The sequence below is a fragment of the Pteropus medius genome, unplaced genomic scaffold, assembly GCF_902729225.1.
Source record: "Pteropus medius unplaced genomic scaffold, Ma_sr-lr_union100, whole genome shotgun sequence".
Lineage (NCBI taxonomy): Eukaryota > Metazoa > Chordata > Mammalia > Chiroptera > Pteropodidae > Pteropus > Pteropus medius.
In genome coordinates this window covers 2,287,231-2,304,604 of record NW_024352783.1, presented here as the reverse complement: position 1 = coordinate 2,304,604, position 17,374 = coordinate 2,287,231, and the positions used below count along the sequence as shown (strand labels likewise).

The following is a 17,374-nucleotide window of genomic DNA, read 5'->3' as shown; positions in this document are numbered from 1 at the left end:
CTTCATGTCCCTCTTTCTCCCTCCCCCCACCCCCACTCCAATTCAGTAACATGTTCTATTGAGCACCTCCTTTGCCAGGCACTGAGTCACAGAAAGATATAGCTCCTGCCTTAATAGAGGTTTATAGCTAGAACTAGAGAAAGACATGGGATAAATGATTATCTTATTTCAGCATTGATAAGGGCTGGAGGAAGGGTGTGCTACAAGGACCTACCTGGGTCCTGGTGAGTCGTAATGGGAATGTCAAGGACATACTCTCTTAGAAAAAAAATACTTAAGCTAAGACTGGAAAAATGAGCAAGGGTTTAGCTTGGCAAACAGGTGAGAGAAACAGGATTCCAGGTGAAGGGAACCGCGCACGTAGACGCCTGGAGGCGGAAGCAGGAAGGAAAGCGGCAGTGATCGCAAAGAACCCACAGAGGCCCGAGTGGGGCTGTGGTTTACTAAATTAGCGGTGTAGTGAGGGTGGGTGAAAAATGAGGCTGGAAGTGTGTGGATAGGTCCATTTTAAGGAGCTTGGATTTCGTCCTAATAGTACTAGGAAGCCATTGAGAGGTTTCATACTGGATCCCACCTGCCGAGGGGGTGGGACCCAGACTATTCACAGGGCAAAAAGAGAGAGAGGGAGGAGGACTTGCTGAACCAGCCGTGAATGGCCCTCCCCCACTTTCTCTCACTGCAGTCTACCAACCACTGTCTCATGTACCATCACCACCCTCCGTCTGTCTGTCTGTCCTCATCTCACAGTGACAGCAGAGTGGCCCAGGTGAGGTTAGGAAACCAGGCTGGAGAGAGATTTAAAAAAAAGGAAGGAGGAAAACTTTTTAGAATCATAAGCAAAGGAAATTAAAAAGAAAAAAAATTTTTTTATTATGGACATTTGCAAACATTTATAAAAGTGGAAGGAATGCTATAATAAAGGACCATGGATCAGCCATTTAACTACGGTTATTCAACCAGTCTTGTTTCATTTATATTCCCATCCCCTCCATCCCCCACCGGATTATTTTAAAGCAAATTCCTGATCTATTTTAACTGTAAATATTTTCTAATGTATCTTTAAAGGGGAAGATATAACCACAATACCATTAGCACACTTTGAAAACATTAATTCAGTAATATCATATAATGTATATAATCTATATTCAAACTCCCCAATCGTCCTCAAGATGTCTTTTATAGCTGCTTTTCTCCCTAATCCAGGATCCATTCAAGTTTCACACACGGATACTTGGTTGCTCTATCTCTTTAGTTTTTCTTTCTCTCCTTTTTAAACATCTTTGTTGAGATGTAATTCACATAACACATACTTCACCCATTGAAAGTGTACAATGCAGTGGTGTTTAATATAGTCACAAAGTTGTGCAGCCATCATCACAATCAATTTTATATGATATTTTCATCACCCCACAAAGAATCCCCCTCAGCCCTAGGCAACCACTAATCTACTTTCTGTCTCTATAGGTTTGCCTGTTCTGGACATTTCACATAATGGAATCATACCATATGTGGTCTTTTGTGTCTGTCTTCTTTCACTTAGCATACTGTTTCAAGGTCCATTAATGTTGTAGCAGGTATCAGCCCTTCATTCTTTTTTTTTATAGGCAAATAATATTCCATTGCATGGATTCATTGTTTCATCTGAATTATCACTTTAGTCTTCTTTTAATCTAGACTATATTTCCTACACATTTATTCTTTTGTCTTTCCTCACATTGACTTTTTGGAGGAGAAGAGTCCAGGTCACTTGTCTTGTAGAAGGACCTCCATTCTTGGTCTGATTGTTTTCTTATGCTTAGACTCAGGTTCAGCAGTTTAGCCAAGATTACCACCTGGGGCCTATTGAGTACTTCTCATTGTGTATGTCTGGGGAATGCACACACCCAGATTACCACTCTATTGGGTGATGCTGAGTCTGAGCTCTTGGTCAATGTGGTACCGATCAGATTTCTTTTTTACCAGAGGTACCTTTCCCCCTTTAATTTGTTGGCAATCTAATTTGTTGGGGTAATAGGGTCAGACCAGGTACATATCCAGTTGCCTAAAAATCTTTTCACTCAGTTCTTTGAGCATCCTTGATGATTATGGCCTGAATCCCTTTTGACATTGGGGTTTACAAATTGTGATTTTCTAATTGGCATTTTTCCATAAAGAAATTCTGCCCTCCTCTCCCCACCACCACTTTTGGAATTAATCATTCGTAGTCTCTTTTCATATTCATGCCCAGATTGTCCCGGATTTGGCTGTGGGAGCCCCTTTAAGCTGGCTTCTGTGTCCTTTTGTTCTGTCACATCATTTCTTGAACACTTTCTTACCTCCCAGCACAATAAGATGTTCTGGGTTCACCAGACGTTTGGAATTAGCCATTTCTCCTAGGAGCCTGAGTTCCTTTTAGTAGGGAATAGTATTTAGAAACCAACTTCTAACTAGTGGGTGTTCTCACCATGGCTGACGTGTCATTCCTTCTGGGCCCTTTCAATTGAGCGCTATAAGGAGTGTGTGTGTGCATGGGGGCGGGGGAGGCACATATATGTATAAAATGTGTATATATGACATATATTTGTGTTTATATGACATTGGAACAGTAGGCACATGTCATCAGCACCAAACACAGAGCCTCAGGCCACCTGAAGCTGGTGATTCCGCCCTGGCCCCCACCCCTCACCCCCCTGCCCTAGCTCAGCACTGGCTGAAATTGCATAGCTAGTAGGGCAGAGATAAGAAAGTACTGACACCCACACTTAGACTGTCCACCCTCAGTGCCGTTATTTGCATTGACCCAGGTTATAGGGAGGAGGGTGACCTTTGGGTCCAGCCTCATCCTACAGAGCCTTGGACATGGAGATTCCAGCATTAATGTTTGTGGATGATGGAGATCTTTTCTGATTCCTGCGGAGATATCTGTAAAACAAGAGATTGTCTCAGGTCTCAAAGTGGAAAGATGGCAGAAGATAGAGAAGAGTTATTCAGGCTTGAGTTCCACTATCCTCTATTTACTTGCCTTGTGACACTGGACAAATTAATTTGTTTCCATAAGCTTCAGTTTCACCATCTATAAAATGGAGCTGATTTCACTCAAGTTGCTGGGGTTGTGAGGATTTAATAAGGTATGTCACATGCCTGACCTGATGTCTGCCTCATAAGCAAGCACTTGGTGGCAGGAGCTCTCGCAGAGCTTTCTTCTTCTGATAGTTATCCTCCTGGTCCTTCTTCTTATGACCATCATCATCAGCATTGATATATAGACTTGCAGGCTGTTGCCAAGGCTGCCGGTTGTCCTTCCTGGTGGGCTGGAATGGGAGCACTGTAGTGGTGGTGATGTATGTCAACGACAGGGAGGCTCCTGCAAACTGCAGAATCCATCTCAGAGACTTCCCTTCCCCCTTTTCCCTCCCAGGCACGTACAATTGACCTATGAACAATGGGGGAGTTAGGGGTGCTGACCCCCTGTGCAGTCCAAAATCCACATATAACTTTCGACTCCCCCAAAACTTAACTACAGTTTCTCAGTATTTGTAGGAGATTGGGTACTGGACCCCTGTGGATACCAAAATCTGCAGATGTGCGAATCCCTTATATGAAATAGATCGATGCATTCAGCCCACTATCTGCATCCATGGATTCCCAGACACAGATTGAAAATACTATTTTTGATCTGCTGTTGGTTGAATCCTAGGATGTGAAACCCAGGATACTGAGGGCTGACCATTTATTTAGTGAAAAAAAGTCCATGCATGAGTGGACCCATGCAGTTCTAACCTGTGTTGTTCAACAGTCAATTGTATTTGCTTGGCCACTGAATGAACCTTCGTGAGAGCTCTGTGCCTGTCTCCTCTCCTTGGAAATTGGCGCCTGAGTTCATGCCCTGCAGCCTCTGTCTGTCTTCCTCCAGTGCGGCCCAGTTTTGGCAAGTGCACTAGGGCGGAACTGATAACTCGAGAGGGTCCAGGATAGGTAGGCTAGACGAGTTCATGCATTAAAAACATCTACAGAAGACATTGCTCCAGAACCTGTTAGGGCTACTATAGGAGCTGCTGCAAGTAGGGAACCTCAATGCAATGACAGAACATAGGTCAGTGTACCTCCAAGGGAGGCTCCCAGACTCTTTCTCAGAGCCGCTAGCCTGCCCGGGGCCTGCTGGATCAGAAGCTGAGAGATGCAGCTGGAACTCGATTTGGGGCAAATTCCTCAGTTAATTCTGACACACTCCAAGGCTTGAGGTCCACTGGTAACAGATGGCGAAACTAAGGCTCGAAGAAGTCAGGTTATTCGCAGGGTGTCAGGGCCAGTGAGTTCACTTTCTTGTCTGTGACCTGGATGATCTATGAGGTCCTTTTTATCTAGGCTGCCTTAGGATATCGGTTTTCAGTAGTTGACTTTACTTACCAGCCAAAGTAGGTCTATATGAGAATAAGGGAGTGGGGCGACCTCATCCAGGACTCAGTCCAGCTCCCTGTGTGGCCTGATTAGCAGATAGATACCTTCCTGAGGCAGGGGCTGACCTCACCCCTAGACTTTCTTCTTGCCCGGTGGAGCGGGGCTGTGCTGGCCCAGGGATTGGGGGGCTGCTGGGTCCCTGAGGCTTGCTGGAGAAGTCCCTCCATGCTTGTCCTGGGCCTTTATCTGTAAAGTCCTCACAACCACTTCCTTATATCCTGCTAGAGAATGAATAAAGACTCACATAAAACAACCACATATCGTGCCTTAGGGGCACTACTTCCCAGGCCGTTGTGTGGCTCAGTGGCTCAGGACAGGAATGGACATCACCTGTCCTGCCCAGGGACCCTGTTAATCCCTAATGTAACCGCTGCTAGTGGGACAGTGAAGACCCAGAACTGACCCTCCCCTTCAGGTTCACAGGGTGCGTTTTCAGCTGGCCATCCTTAATTTTCTGTACCAGAACTGTCCTAGGACTGGGGCAAGCTGCTGGGGGCCCGTGGGCTCGGAGGTACTTGGGACTATGGTTTTCTCGCCAGCAATGAAAAGACATAAAAAGGCAATTCAATGTGAACGGAAGCTGAAACACGGTTCAGGGTTGGAGAGCCGCAAGGTGCGGAAGTGGCTGAGCGCCCCAGTGCACATGGCACGTATATAGGTTTTGATATATCTGAGCCGAGGGTTCAGATTAAGATGTCTTGTTCTGAATCCTCAGTGCCAGGGGGTGGTGGCCTGCAGTCGACCTTAACTCTTTACTCCCCAGTGGGTTCTGCAGGTTCAGGCAGCAAGCAGCACGTGGAGCCACCTACCAGCAGAGGGCAGCCGAGGGGTCAGCTCCCAGATCGCAGCCTGAGAGAAGAGGCGGGCTGGTTTGGAGCAGGTCTCTCAGAGCCTGTGCTAGAGGCTTCCCCCAGCTCTCCCTCAAGCCGGGCACGGGAGCAGCATGGGGTCAGGGGTACTCCCGCCGCCTGCCCTCTCCCAAAATATGGTGACTTAGGAATTAACTGCAGGCTGAGAACCAGTGTGCGGCTTTTAACCAATCCCACCACCTCAGGGAACCCGAATGAAAAAAGAGTGTCCAATATGGAGAACAGCTTTGACGATGTTTCTTGTCTCTCTCCCCAGAACCTGGGATCCTCGTCACCAGGGAAAAAGCAGAGCAAGGAAAACACCATCACGGTAAGTGGCTCCCGCCGAGTGCTGACAGGTTGGGTGGCAAGCTGGGGCTTTTGGTTACCGCTGGGCTGTTCCCATGGCAACACGGACTGAGTAGAAGCGATGCCCAGCCTGGAATCTGGGAAGTTCCAAAGCTTGGATGTAGCCGAAGTTACCCCCTAGGTGTCCCCCCTTCTGTCGATTTCACATCTCACTTTTCTCTGTGGAGGAATGAGTGGAAGGATGGTGGTTGGAATGATGCAGAAGCCATTTTTCAGGGCAGCAGGAGTAGGTTGAAGGGGGTGGACAAGTGACGTGATGTGTAAATTACAGCCACAGCAGGATTGCTTTGTACAAGGTAACTTCTGGAAGGTGTCAAAGTTAAAGGCAAAGAGAAAGCATCCTAAGAATAGAGTTCTGGGAGTTCCTGACAGGAAGCAGGCAGCTTCTGCCTGGAGTGGCCACACTGCTTCCTAGGGCTCTTCCAAAAGCCCGCCAAGCCCCCACGTGCAGGTTGCAAAGGACCGCCCCCACCCCCTGACCCATCCGCCCTGCGCCTGGGGAAAGTGGGTGCTGGACGTCAATGTCCTCTCTTGAGTGGGTGGATGAGTTAGTTGTCCATTTCAAACAGCCAAGGACTTGGAGCCATGAGAAGTGTGGTCCTGGGTTTGCCATTTTGACACAAGTGCAACAGAGCTTAGAATAGAGAATTGCTCTCTCGGGCTCCGTCACACACAGTTCTGAGCATTTTGACCACCCCCACGGAGATAAAACCAAGAGTGGGTGCACTTCCCTGGCTCATGCATGCTGATAAGTCCTGCTATGGAAGGGAAAGAGAGTGAAGCAAAAAATGACAATAATTGCTGCCTCTTTTGTGTGCATTTATTATGCACAAGTAGTGTTCCTGGTGGCTCATTTAACTCTCCACTCACTGTGTGAGGTGTAGGTGATAGGACTGATGTCCTATGGCGATCTGTGAATCCGGGCTCTGAAGCCAGAGAGCCAGTTACAGCACCTGTCGGCTGTGCAACAGCCCGGGGCAAGTTTTTCTTCCTCTTTGTGTGTCAATGTCTGCGTCTGTTCAATGAGGAGATGGTGGATGTCAGTGCCATAGAAGCAGTGTAAGGACTGAGTCCATATGCGAGAAGCAAGTGCTCAGTCAGTGCACACTCATATTCTCGTCACCCTGTTTATCATTGAGGAAACTGAGGCACTGAGTCCTACCCTGCCCAGGGCCCCACAGCTGGAAACCATCAGGATTCCAGACCTGTGCTCTTAGACCCAGCAATGCACCTGGTGGAAGTTGCCTCCTGAGGGTGTGGCAGGGTGGCTCAGCCTGAGTGGATGGGATCAGCAGCAGCTTCCTTGTTACTGGAGCTGGTGGGACTGGGAAGGATATGGGCAGGCTTCCCAAGGGCACAGTTCTCATCTTCAAATGGCCACAGAATGCCCCAGAGTGCTGGAGCAAAGCTGGGGCTCCCAAGAGTTCCCTGAAATAGAGGAAAGAGGGAGCACATGAGAGGAGGTATATATTAGAATTGTGGAAGATAAGTAAAAAGGAGAAATGAAAAGTGAAAAGCAGAGCGTGAGTCCTCCCAGAGTTACCTGAAAGGGCTTTGGCGATGGTGCCCAGGCCACCTAATGGGGCCTGAGTTACTTGCTCTGCCTTGTCTTTGAGCCAGAGCTTCAGGATCTGTCAGAGTGGGCCAGGTGTGTCCCAGGGTCTCCTCGGACATCTCACCTTGTCCATCTCTGCCTGGGCATCTTCCCTCTTCCCACTCACCTAAATCGGTTCTTCTCACTAGCTAGCCCGCAAAGTGTAGTCAGCATCTGAAGCCTCTGGAATACTTGTTGAAAATGCAGGATTCTCCATGGAGTCTTAGACCTACAGTGCATCTCTCTGGTTTGCATTGTTACCAACACTCCCAGAGTTTTAAGCAAACACTCAAGCCCTGGTAAATATTTGCCGGGGAAACGGAGGATGGTCGGGACTGTCCAGCAGCAGAGAGTGAAGGACAAAGCCCCGGACTGGACCTGAGTCTGCTAGCTGCCCACCCAGGTGCCCCACAGGTCTCCAGGCTGGAGATGGCTGAGACCTCTGTGTGCCGCCCTCTCCTTCAGCACACAGCACTTGTGCTCCCTGCACACAGCCCCTTCCTCTGGGTTCTGATCCTTCAGAGCTCATGGTCTACAAGGAGGAGATACTGTAGGGCCACTCAGGTTGGGGAAAGGAAGAGGTCCAGGCTCCCGGAAGGCTGAGGCACAGCTACCTCTCTGCTGCTTGTCGGGTTGGGGTAAGCTCATCCCACACTGTATGATCCCAAAGAAATTTGCAGGCCTGGGCCGGAAAGAGTGGTGCATCTAGGAGCCAGCCTGGTTCTTGGTGAGGCTGAGCAGTGAGGACTGAGCTTGATTCTGACTCTCCAGCTTCCCCACCCACTGGTGGCCTGGAGTGAGTTTTGAAAGGGCAAACAAGTGCAGTGGGGAGCTGGGCTTGGCCAATAATAGAGATAGCTGCTTCATCAGAGTGACAGTCCTTGGCATAAACGTGATGTGTCAGAATCTAGAGGATTCCAGAAAATGGCAACAAAGCCACCAGCCACACTCCTCTTCTGGAAAGAGGAATTCTGGGACTGATGTGGCCTGTTGGGGGCCCTGGAACCCTGTGAGGGAGCTCATGGGCTGGAGGCATGCCCTTGGGATTGTTTATTTCCTGCTTTCACAGACCCAGCTCTGACTTTTTCCCCTCCCTTCCCCACCCAGATAGGCCTCCCTCCAGGAGAAAATCCAGGGCCTGCTTGGTTGTAAAGCCATTGTCTCTTCTGTGCACAGGCGCTGGCCAGATAAGTGGGCGAGGAGCTGCAGCCTCTGCCCTCCAGCACAGCATTTGTGCTGGCCTGGAGCCAGGAATTGGGGGGCAGGACGGGAGTGTGTTCAGGGCCTCCCTAGGTCGGGCCCCTTGGGTGGGTCACATTTGTGTTCAGCCATTCTCATGCCATGGCCAGGTTCCTTATTGGTGGCTACAGCCCCTCCAGAACTCCCCAGTTTTGGGGGGCAGCCCTTGTGGTTCTGACTGCCCCTGTGCAGGATGGCTCTGGAAGAACTTCAGCTGCACAGCGAGCTGTTGGGGAGGGGGTGGGTTCACTCCATTTATCTGAGGGTGCCAGAGTGAAGATGCTGCTGGTTAAGGATGGTGATCTCAGGGCAGGTGAGAGTGGGAGTGGCTCCTGGACCTTTTTCGGAACAGTACACACTGGGAGGCATAACTCCCCTCCCCCCACTCCCTGTTGAACACCCTTTCCAACTTGAGCCCCTGCGTCAGGTAGGAATGTGGTGCATGTCTTCGCCTCAGCGTGTTGGAAAGGTAGTGTGACGGGGGTTAAGTGCCCAGGTTGCCTGGCTGCAGACCCTGACTCCACCACTACACAAGCCGTGGGATCCTGTATAAGTTACTTAACGGCTCTGTGTGCTCTCATTTCCTCATCTGTAAAATGGGGGTAACAATAGCACCTGCCTGGCAGGTTGCTGTGAGGATTAGATGAGGTAATACGTGTGAAGCATTTAGGATAGGCTGGCACATTATTAACTCTTGTCAGAGCAGAAGGTGGTTCCCTTAGCACATCCCCTGTGATTACCAGGTGGAGCATGGGATCAAGGCTCTTGTCGTGCCCTTGGGAGGAGGACAAGCTCTGTCCCAGAGGTGCAGAGGTGGTGTTAATCATCTGAAAAATGTCACCCAGGAGGGGCCAGGAATCCACACGTGGAGGTTTCCTTGGGGAAAGGCCTCTCCCACCTTCTTCCCTCTCTAGACTTTAGAGCCCTACTGGGTGGAGCCCATGGTCAGCCTGGGGCAGCCTGTCCTTTCCCAGACCTTCTGATCCAGGGACACGTGAACTTTGACTCTGAGGCCTGAGGTCATAGAAGCACAGGATGAGGGTAAGAGTGGCCCAGGAAACCGAGTCTGGACCCTGCTCTGCCACTTTTTAGCTGCGTGATAGTGGGCAAGGGACTTGTCTGTGCATGAGCTTGAACTAGGTCGTTGCCAGTGAATATTTCGGCTCTAAATGCTCAGGACATCAGCACACATCACAGCTCTCAGCATCCTCCTCCCCTGCCACAGCCCCCCTCTCCCTGGCATCAACCCCCATCCCCCACCCACATGTTTCTTGTTCCAGTGAATGAAAACAGTCCTGTCCACCCAGGCCAGTTAACGCAGGGGTTCTGAGCCTTGGCACTATTGACATTTTGGGTTGGACATCTTTATTGGCGGGTGGAGGGGAAACTGTCCTGTGCAGTGCACTGGCATCCCTGGCCTCTACCTACCAGATGCCAGTAGCAAATTCACCTTCCTACTCCCCGCCTAGTTGTGACAACCAAAAATGCCTCCAGATTGTCAAATGTCCCTGGGGTGGTGGGGGCAGTCAAAGTCACCCCTGGTAAACAGTCAGTGAGTTAACTTCATGGTACTCTGAAGTCTGTCTGCAAAGTCTGTCCCACATTTTTCTGCTCCTTCACTTTACTACAGTGCTCTGAGCCACTGTCACGCTTCCTGGTCACTGGAGCCTCCTGTAGGGGCTGAGGTTGGCTGTATTTTCCGTCCAGTGCATCTTTCACGCTGTAGCAACCCAGTCACATCCCTCCCCTGCCAGAGGTGCTCACTCCTGCAAGGCCCCCTCTGGCCTCAGTGTCGCCTTCTCCCTGACCGTGAGCCCCCGCCACACAGAACAGCATGCTCCCAACCTTGCAGTGCATCCCGAACCCCTGAGCTCTTTTCCTCCCTGCAACACTCTTCACCTCCCAGCCCCCTGTCTGTCTCAATCCTACTCTTATTACCTTAATATCATTCCCTCTGAGATTCCTCCCCTTCCTGGAGCCCCAGCACCCCAGGCTTACCCCAGTGGTAGATTTATCCCAAAGTATTGCAATAGCTTATTGTTTGCCTCCTTCGCAAGGCTATAAAACTGTTGAGCGCACAGATGATACCTTCTATCTTTAGCCTTCAGTCATTGCACCAAGAAACATTTACTGAGCACTCGTCAGGTGACTATGCTGTCAAGTAGTAGGGGCATAACAGGGAAACAAACAAAGAGTGGTCTTCCTCCTCTCATGGAGCAGTCTGGCAAGGAAGAGAGATGCTAATAGACAGTCACAAGAAGCGTAATTACAGGTGTACGTGTGCAAAGTTCTGGGAAGATCTAGCGTCGTGCGTGGCACCGAGTAGCCATTCAACAAATGTTTTCGTGGAAAGTAGACGAGCAAGTGTTCCCACTTAAGAGCATCGTGGTTGAGGGCTTGGGTCTGCTGTCAGCCCTCCAGGATTCAAATTCTTCTGTGATCCTTGGTTTCCTCATATAAAATGAGGCCGATGTTACCCAGCTCACAGAGTTGCTGGGGAGATGGAGTGAGAATGCATGCAAAGCTTTTGGCAGGGTGCCTGAGTAAGGACTCCCCAGGAATTCCACGAGTTGATTCAGCTGCCTCCTGGTGCGCAGCGAGGTGCAGTTCTCCAGGCACCCACCAGGGGGTGAAGGGCTCTGGGATTCAGGGAAATTTCTGTAGGAGAGCTGGCAGTGACTAATTCCCAAACCATAGTGACAGAGTCAGGGACAGCCATCCTGGGGCTCCTGACCAGTACCCCCAAGGACTGGTGTCCTTACAGAGTGGCAGAAGCCACAAGGGGGGATGAGGTATTATCTTCTCCCACCCCTTCTCTCCCATCCTAGCTAGCTCTCTTTCAGTGCCTGTTACGGGGCCATTTGTGGACCTGTCACCTTCCAGACCCCTGACAGGGCATTTACACCACTCTGAGTGCCTTCAGCCTTCTAGTCCATGATTCTTATTGCCCAATATAATGTCATAGTTAATTTATCGTTAAGTTTAGTTGAAATTTTAATGTACTACATTATTAAGCAAAATAAAGGTGGACTGTGATCATCATTATTTCTTGACACGACTAGCTGGAGCGTGAAATGAGGACTGTGTGAGACTTTGTATTCCATCCCTTGTTTCTGCGATTTCTGCAGATGAGGCTGACACCACAGTGAGTCGTCAGAGCCCTGAAGGAAACTCACCTTTGGACACACCTTGTGGTGTCAGTCCAAAGAGAGGGGTTGGGAGACCGTTCCCTGATGCTGGGCATTGAAAGGTTGGCCCTCCCCCCAAGCAGGCTCCTGCAGGCCAGTGACACCTTGAGTGGCTGTGGGTACTTCATTGAGAAAAAACTCCTCACCCATGGTGGGTCCCTTAGGCCTTCATCTTGACCTTGATGGAATTCGGTGCTGCCCATCTGCCCTGATCCTTCCTACAGTGCCATATGTCCCTCCAGAGTGGGAATCTCCACCCTGACTTCAGCCAATGTCAGCATCCAAGAGGAGGGGGCTCCTTTTCTTGGCTAGACTCTTCCCATGTTCTCCTACCAGGACTGCAAATGAGGCCTGTGCCCCTGGGAGCTAGGGAGGCCTAGATTTCCTTCCAGCCACCCTCGAGCCCCTGAACCAGAGGTCACGGCTAGGAGCCCATGGGTCTGACTCAGCTGGCAGAGGAGTTGGTTTGGCTTACACTGCATTGTTATTGATGTTGTTGTTATTATTAAATTGGCCAACATTTCAGAATTGAGACACTTCAATAAAAATCCCAATCTTCTACTTCTCTTGAGTCATCACATGACCTGACGACACTGGATTTCTCATTCTGGCTTGACAGCAGTTGGTGCGAACTGTGAGGAATCTGCCCCTTAGACACCCTCCCCTTCCCGAAGCAGAGGCTGGTCATCCTCCCCACACTCAAGCTGCAGTTTCTGAGACATGCGGGCACCTCACTTGTTGCATGAGCTGCCTGGCTTTGGAGTTCATGGCCTTCGTCTCAAAATTCAGGGTTTTTCTGCATTGTTCTTGCCTTGACCATGTGACACCTGCTTCAGCAGATGCCAGGGCTGCGATGAGGGGTTAAAGACTGACAGGGCTCAGGCCTTGCCTCCCTGAGGCTCTGCAGCTCCCACAAAGAACATAGATTAGCTGGCACCAAGGGAGTGGATCTAGGGCTTAAAGGGACATCAGCAGGAGCAGTGGCAAAGCCACTTCCACCACCAGGGGTATGCTTGGGCAGAAAAGTCAGACAGATCCCCAGAAATTTCTGCATTGCAGTCTCCTGGGCTAGGGCTAGCTTCAGAGTACACCTAAATTACAATTTTAACCTCTCTTTGTCCATAGAATACACTTTATGAGATAAAATGCACCAGGTAACCTCTCACCCTTGACCCTCAGCCACATAATTCCTTTCCCTGGAAACAAATGATGTTATCAGCTTCCAGAAGTATTCTATATGTAAATAACCAATGTGTGTGTATCCCCCCCCACACACACACCTTTTTTACACAAATGGTAGCATACAGTAAATACTATTTTACACCTTGCTCCCTCTCCTTCCCTCTTAGTCTATCCTGATAGATCTTCCTTATCAACCCATAAGAACTTTGTCAAAGTGCCTTTCATTGTGGATACGATTCCCATAGATGGCCTTCTTGTAGTTTCTTTTACTGTTCCCCTGCTGATCGACAAAGGAGTTGTGTCCAGCCTTTTGCTATTGCAGATGGTTCTGTGGTGAAAAACTGTGTGAAAAACTGTGTCTGTATGTCACTGCCCATATGTGCAGGTATATCCGTAGGACAGACTCTTTGGAGTGCAGTCACTGCGTCAAAAGCTCTGGGTGTTTGCAACTTTGATAGATCTTGTTACTCTGTCCTCCAGGACTTTGGACAGAAGCCAGACCCTCTGGGGTGGGTGTTAGTGCTGGTCGCCCTTCCTTTGAAATGTTGTCCCCTGGAGCATCTCTAGGCTGATCCTAAAGGCAGATGTCTGTAGTGCTGTATCCCAGGAGCAAAGCTTTCTCAGCTTCTCCCAACCCTCCAGCCAATTAATTTTTCCCCCTGTTCTGTGCCCTACAGATAAACTGTGTGACGTTCCCTCACCCAGACACAATGCCAGAACAGCAGCTGCTGAAACCAACTGAATGGAGCTACTGCGACTATTTCTGGGTAAGTGGTGCCTCAGTTTCTCCTACACCGTGGCCCTGAGGACCAGAAGTCGACATGCAGGAGGGGCATGAGGGCCTTGAGCTCAGAGAAGAGGGATCTTGCCTGTTGAAACCTAAAGGACCAGTAGTAGGTTTAGCCCCTGAGGCAGGATCTTCAGGCCCTCTTGGAGTCCAGATTGTTGTATAAATCTCAGAGAATCAACAGGGTTTTCATTCATGGCAATACAGAAACCCCAGCCAGAAAGCGAGTAAGCTGGAGGGTCACTTTCTTTGCTGCTCAGGCAAGAGACTAGAATCAATTTCAGTAAAGGAGTCTGGGCTGCAGACCTGCTCTGTCACTCTTTTAGGTGACCTTGGACAAGTGCTTCACCTACTGGGCCTCTCTGTTTCCATAGAAGTCACAAGGAGGTTGGACACAAGGGCCTGGAGAACGCCCCAGCTTTAACAGTTCTGTCATTCTAGGACTTTTGCACATTGTTTAATGGGTACAGAGTTTCGCAAGAGAAAAATTCTGGAGATGGTGGTGGTGATGGCTGTACAACAGTGTGAACGTACTTAATGCCACTGAACTGTACACTCGAAGATGGTTTAAGATGGTAAATTTTATGTTATGCGTGTTTTTCTACAATTAAATATCTTGACGAATGCATAGTTCACCTCCTCAGAAACTCTGGGAATGGCCCTGGACATTTGCGTTTTAAAGTCAGCAATGACTTTCAAAATGAGATCACCCCATTCTGGAATCATATGCTAGTGAGATGGTTGCACAACGTTGTCAATAGATTAAAAACCACTGAATTGTACACTTAAAACAAACAGACTAACTAACTAACAAAAAAAAACACTTTGCAAAGAACCAGAGAAACAATAAATAAATAAAAGTGTTTATTCACCACTGTGCAGAATGGATCTCCTATCCTTTTTTAGATTTGCTAACCGATTACTGGACAATAGCTCTTTCTTTCTTTCTACCGAATCAGTTGTGCTTTAGAAGATAATCCAGCGATTCCTGTTTCCCCCTGGTAGGGACAAGTCTTATGGCTCAGCTGTGTTTCTTCCAGATCTGAGATCTGTGCAGAGGCAGCAAACATTATAAAAAGAGCTCTGGCTTTAGCATCAGACATACCAAGGGGCTGAGCTCAGAGGCCAGGGTGAACAGGGGTCAGAATGTAAAAGACTTCACAGGCCTTGTAAGCACATTGGGTTTTATTCTGTTTGCAGTAGAAAGATATCGGAGGGTTTTAAGTGGAAATGTGATGTGCTCTGATTTATATGCATTGGGCAGTGAGGACTGTGAGTAGGCAGGGGTGCCAATTAAGCAGGTGGCTGCGGGACATCAGGAAGGATCATGGCAGCGTGGAGATGAAGAGAAGGAGCTGGGTTAGGAGACGTCAACCCTAAAGAAGGAACTATTGTTCAGGGACGAGCAAGAGGCCTGGGAATGGGCACCCAGGAGCTGGAGGTCAACGTACAGGGTATTGCGGGGGTATCGGGGAGCGTGTGACCCTGCTGTGGCTCAGCAGCATCCAGGAACTCAACACTTGTGGGTTCTCATCTTAATTCTAGCTCTCCTGGGACTCTGATACTTTCTATAGGGTTTTATCTCCGTGACCATCAAGGCCTTTTCTTCTAATAGAAATCTCTCTGCTAACGCAGCCATTATAGCCCATTGCCTCATACCAGTTTTTTTCCAGTATATCCATCCTATGCGGGGGTAGGGGGGCAGATTGGGGCTCAGTACTGTGTATAATGTTTCTTTTGCTTTTGTATCAAGATGCAGTTTTCATGTAATGAAATGTACAAATCTTAAATATACTTGGAGAAACTTTTAAACAGCAAGGGCAGCCCCACTGCGACATCATACACTCCAGTGGTGGGGCTATCCCTGTCACAGAGGTACCGAAGTGTGGCTCAGAGGGTCTTGGTTCAGGGCAGCTGACGAAAGGATCCCACATTGGGAGGGAGCAAGGAGGTGTCTGTAAAACATTTCACCTACTTGACAGTGATAAGTGGGCTTCTCTCCAGGCATCCAACCCCTTTCCATTCCCTGTCTGAAACATTTTCTGGAAGGGATCTTACTGATACAACCCACTCCTATTTCAAGGGGTGGGAGGCGGGAAGATGCAGCCTAGGATTAGAAAGACCTGACTGCATCACCCAGTGGCTGAGCTGACCCTAGCCCAGGATTCTCACCGTTGCACCTGCACCTCTCTGTGATGTCAGAGGACATATTTTTAACTCCTTCCATTGAGTATAGAGGCATTTGACCCTGGATCCTGGTGGGGAAAGGCTTTAATGGAGGAGTTGCCAGTCAGGTCCCAAGCAGGCTCTGCAAGTTGTTCTCCAGCAGCCATGGCTGTGAGGGCAGGGAAGGCCATGCTGGAGGTACGAGCAGGAAAGAGGTATTCGGGCATTCTTGAGGAAGTGGAGGCAAAATGAAGCAAAAGCATTTAATTTGAAATTTTAAGAGTATTTACTTGCAAAATGGATTGGATTCTAAGTATCCATTTCATTGACTTGGCCATCTTCTCTGAGTCCTTTCATTTAAAAATAATTAATAGTCGATACTATTTATTGAGTATTTAGTATATACTGAGCAGTGTGCTAAGCCGTTTCCACATGTCATTTATCCCAAAATGACCATATGTGGTGGGGGCCATTATTTCTCCAATTTCACAGATGAAGTGGCTTAGGCTTGGAGTGACTGAAGAACTTGCCTGAGGTCCCCCAGCGGGGACGTTAACCCTGGCAGCCTGCCCTTTTCCACTCTGATTTCCCTTCGATCCAGTTTCTCCCCAGAAGCCACTATGATCTTTTATGAACGTGCACTGGATGATGTCACTGCCTGTCCAGTGCTAGAAGCTGACAGGAAATGGATGGCTCAGGGTTAGGGGCACATGCCCCAAGGTCACAGACTGTCTCAGCATGCAGTCGGGGCTCCCTAGGGAGTCTGGCCAGCCTCAGCAGCCACCTGGTGGAAAGTAATAGGCTATTGGGGATCAGAACTTATGCTCCTGGCCACTTGACCTTCCGCTTCTTCCCCAGATTAGGAGGTTGAGGGGCACGGACATGGGGTAGCAGCGGCCGTAAGGGCTTTAGGCATCAGGGAGCACATGGGAGTAGGGGCACCAGGAGAGACACGAGTTGGGGCAACCAAGACTGCTGCTCCCATCCTCCTGCTTCGGCTGAGGTTGGAGTTGCCAAGTACATCTGGGTCCCTTCTGGGTTCTGTCTACCCTTTCCTGTGGCTCCAGCCATCACCTAAACTCTCCTGCTTCTGTTTCCTTTCCAGGCTGATAAGAAGGACCCCCAAGGCAATGGCACTGTGGCTGGGTTTGAACTGCTGCTTCAGAAACAACTGAAGGGCAAACAGATGCAGAAGGAAATGTCAGAATTCATCCGGGAAAGGTAAGGCCTGGGCCCTCCCATGTCCGGAGACTGGTGGCAGCCCCCAGGTTGGCCCCTTAGCCTGAGGGGCGTGAGCATCAGGAGCGAGCACTGTATATCCAGTACTGGGCTTAGGTAGCACCACATGAGACTGGAGTCACAAACTCAAGGCCCTTAGGACAGATTGACCAGCAACTGTGTTGCTTTAGCCAGTGTAGTATTTTTAAGATTTGAGTCAACAATTTTTTTTAACTGGTAGGTTTTTACATTAAAATCTCGATATCTAGCATTTCTGGAGAAAGCAGTAAGTTGGGGAACAGGAGCTCTGCATCCCTTACACAACAGTTGGCTGGAGCTGAGTAGC

At 49.2% G+C, this 17,374-nt stretch overlaps 1 protein-coding gene across 4 annotated transcripts in view; it reads left to right on the top strand.

Moving 5' to 3' along the window:
• GAS7 (growth arrest specific 7) overlaps positions 1–17,374 on the top strand; it is a 204,732-nt gene that overhangs the window by 160,233 nt on the left and 27,125 nt on the right. For all 4 annotated transcript variants that reach the window (XM_039847350.1, XM_039847349.1, XM_039847351.1 and 1 more), the window contains 3 exons: positions 5,563–5,616; positions 13,535–13,624; positions 16,916–17,031. In XM_039847350.1, coding sequence (XP_039703284.1) covers positions 5,563–5,616; positions 13,535–13,624; positions 16,916–17,031 — 260 coding nt within the window. The remainder of the gene's footprint in view (positions 1–5,562; positions 5,617–13,534; positions 13,625–16,915; positions 17,032–17,374) is intronic.